Below are 1894 nucleotides of genomic sequence, written 5' to 3' on the forward strand. Positions count from 1 at the left end.
AGTGTTGTGTCTGCCACTGCTTTGAATGTATATGTATGAACTGTATATATAATGCAATTACTTATACAAATGTAATATAAAACAAAAACTGAAAACACTTGAAGATTTCATCTTTAATCAAAATGTAGAAAACATTTACAAAATTTTTACAAGTTAAAAATCAAGCACTGGATCAAAATATATCCATTTCCTCAGTCGTTAAAAAATAATCATCCAAAAAAAATTGTAAAACAAAACATGAGCAAGATGTGCCAAGACATTAGCCGGACACAGTCATCACAGCGTAGGATTTTGACGGGCTCGAGTGACCAATTCTCAGTTTCTCTTTGCAGTGGTCCACAGAGGTCAGATGAGTCGGTGGCGGCGTGGACTCGTAGAGCACACATATGGACCCGTCCTCCCCTATACGATACGACACTTCGTAGGGGTCGACCCACATCGTCAGCTCGCTGGGCAACAGTGAGAAGAGCTGCTCCCTGCTGAGGCCTATGGTGTAAGCGGCCTTCCCTACTAGCGGGTCCATCCTGTGATTGATCCGGATACAGCGATATCCTGAACCTCTAAACGGCGTGTCGGGGAACCAGTGGTGCTCATAATGCTCTAAAATCAGAGTAAAAAAACCTCTGTGCAAGTTTTGAAATGGATTAAGAACAGATTTGATGCTCTCAAGAAAAGGCAGAATCTTTGGTCAGTACTTGTAAATGTTCCACAAGCTTTACTTCATCCCATGCGGTTGTTCTTTTAATGCTTTGCAGTTCAGAACTGTAGCAGCACTTACACATGAGATATTTTCGATAACTATTGGAGGCACTAAATCATCTACAGGTGAGCATTTTATATTAGGCCCACCTTAAGTAAGCAGCAAAAAATCATTTCAAAACAACTAATTTTAGGTAATTATTTTATTTGGAAATAAACTAGAAAAAATATCTTTCAAGCAGGATGTAGTAAATTAGTGTGGGGGTTCTTTCGTACTTAACATTAAGTTTAATTGAGTAAGCTTCTAATATGGCTACCACTTTTATGCCTTATAGCAATCAGCTGGTAAACTCCGAAGATCTCACTGCAGATGCATTGTTCATCTTGGACTTATTATGCCAGTAATCCATTGAAATGAAAATGGAAATCTACAATAATTACGTTATTAAAACAAGGAGTAAATGTGATATTGAAATACTTTTTTTTTTATTCAGAAATGTGTGATCTCACCTCCTAAAGCCTCCTCCAGTGAATGGCTGAAGTGTTGGAGTTGGTCTTCAGACAGAAGTCCTGTTCCTCTCAATAATGCGGCAATAAAGTTCACAGCTGTGGCCACCTCGGCTTTCATCGCGACAAACAAATGATCATAAGCTGCAAAATATCAAACAATACAATTTCAATATGTGTTGGAGTGAAATAATCAGCTCCCCATCAAGCCCATCTTGAAGTTAGTTGGAAGTCTGGCCTGAGTAGTAGGATTTTCTTTGTTCACAATACAGAGATAAAACGACAATTAAACACAACTCACCGACTCCGAAAAGATCAAAACTAATTCTTGTGGACTTTCTGAATTTTTTCTAATCGCAATTTGAACATTACATCCAGCCCAATTGTACAATTAATCGACTTTCTTCCCACCAAAACTTCACTGCACTTCCACTGCCCAGACCAAAATAGGCTCAACAGGGCCCGTATCCCAAATAGCTCTCGGATGCGTCTAATAAGTGCGCTAGGCAGGGCGGAGAGATCGAGAGCTCCTGCTCCCTACGCAGTGCACTTTGTATCTATTTGGTATTCGGCCTTTGCAGTTGAAGACGTTGCGGAATGTCAGGTAGTAAACATTCCCGAGCGTCATACATACAAGTCAGTCGTCCAATCAGATTTTACGCTCGCGATTACGTCATACGTGTCCGTG

General features: G+C 40.1%; 1 protein-coding gene across 1 annotated transcript; it reads right to left on the reverse strand.

Moving 5' to 3' along the window:
* Positions 1-98: 98 nt before the first annotated feature.
* On the reverse strand, positions 99-1664 carry si:dkey-42i9.4 (uncharacterized protein LOC492503 homolog). The gene is made up of 3 exons (XM_046875258.1): positions 1508-1664; positions 1210-1350; positions 99-600 (listed from the first exon to the last, which is right to left on the reverse strand). The coding sequence occupies exons 2-3, from the start codon at positions 1325-1327 to the stop codon at positions 260-262; spliced, it is 459 nt and encodes a 152-aa protein (XP_046731214.1). The 5' UTR covers positions 1328-1350; positions 1508-1664; the 3' UTR covers positions 99-259.
* Positions 1665-1894: the final 230 nt, after the last annotated feature.

The sequence above is a fragment of the Silurus meridionalis genome, chromosome 19, assembly GCF_014805685.1.
Source record: "Silurus meridionalis isolate SWU-2019-XX chromosome 19, ASM1480568v1, whole genome shotgun sequence".
Classification (NCBI taxonomy): Eukaryota; Metazoa; Chordata; class Actinopteri; order Siluriformes; family Siluridae; genus Silurus; species Silurus meridionalis.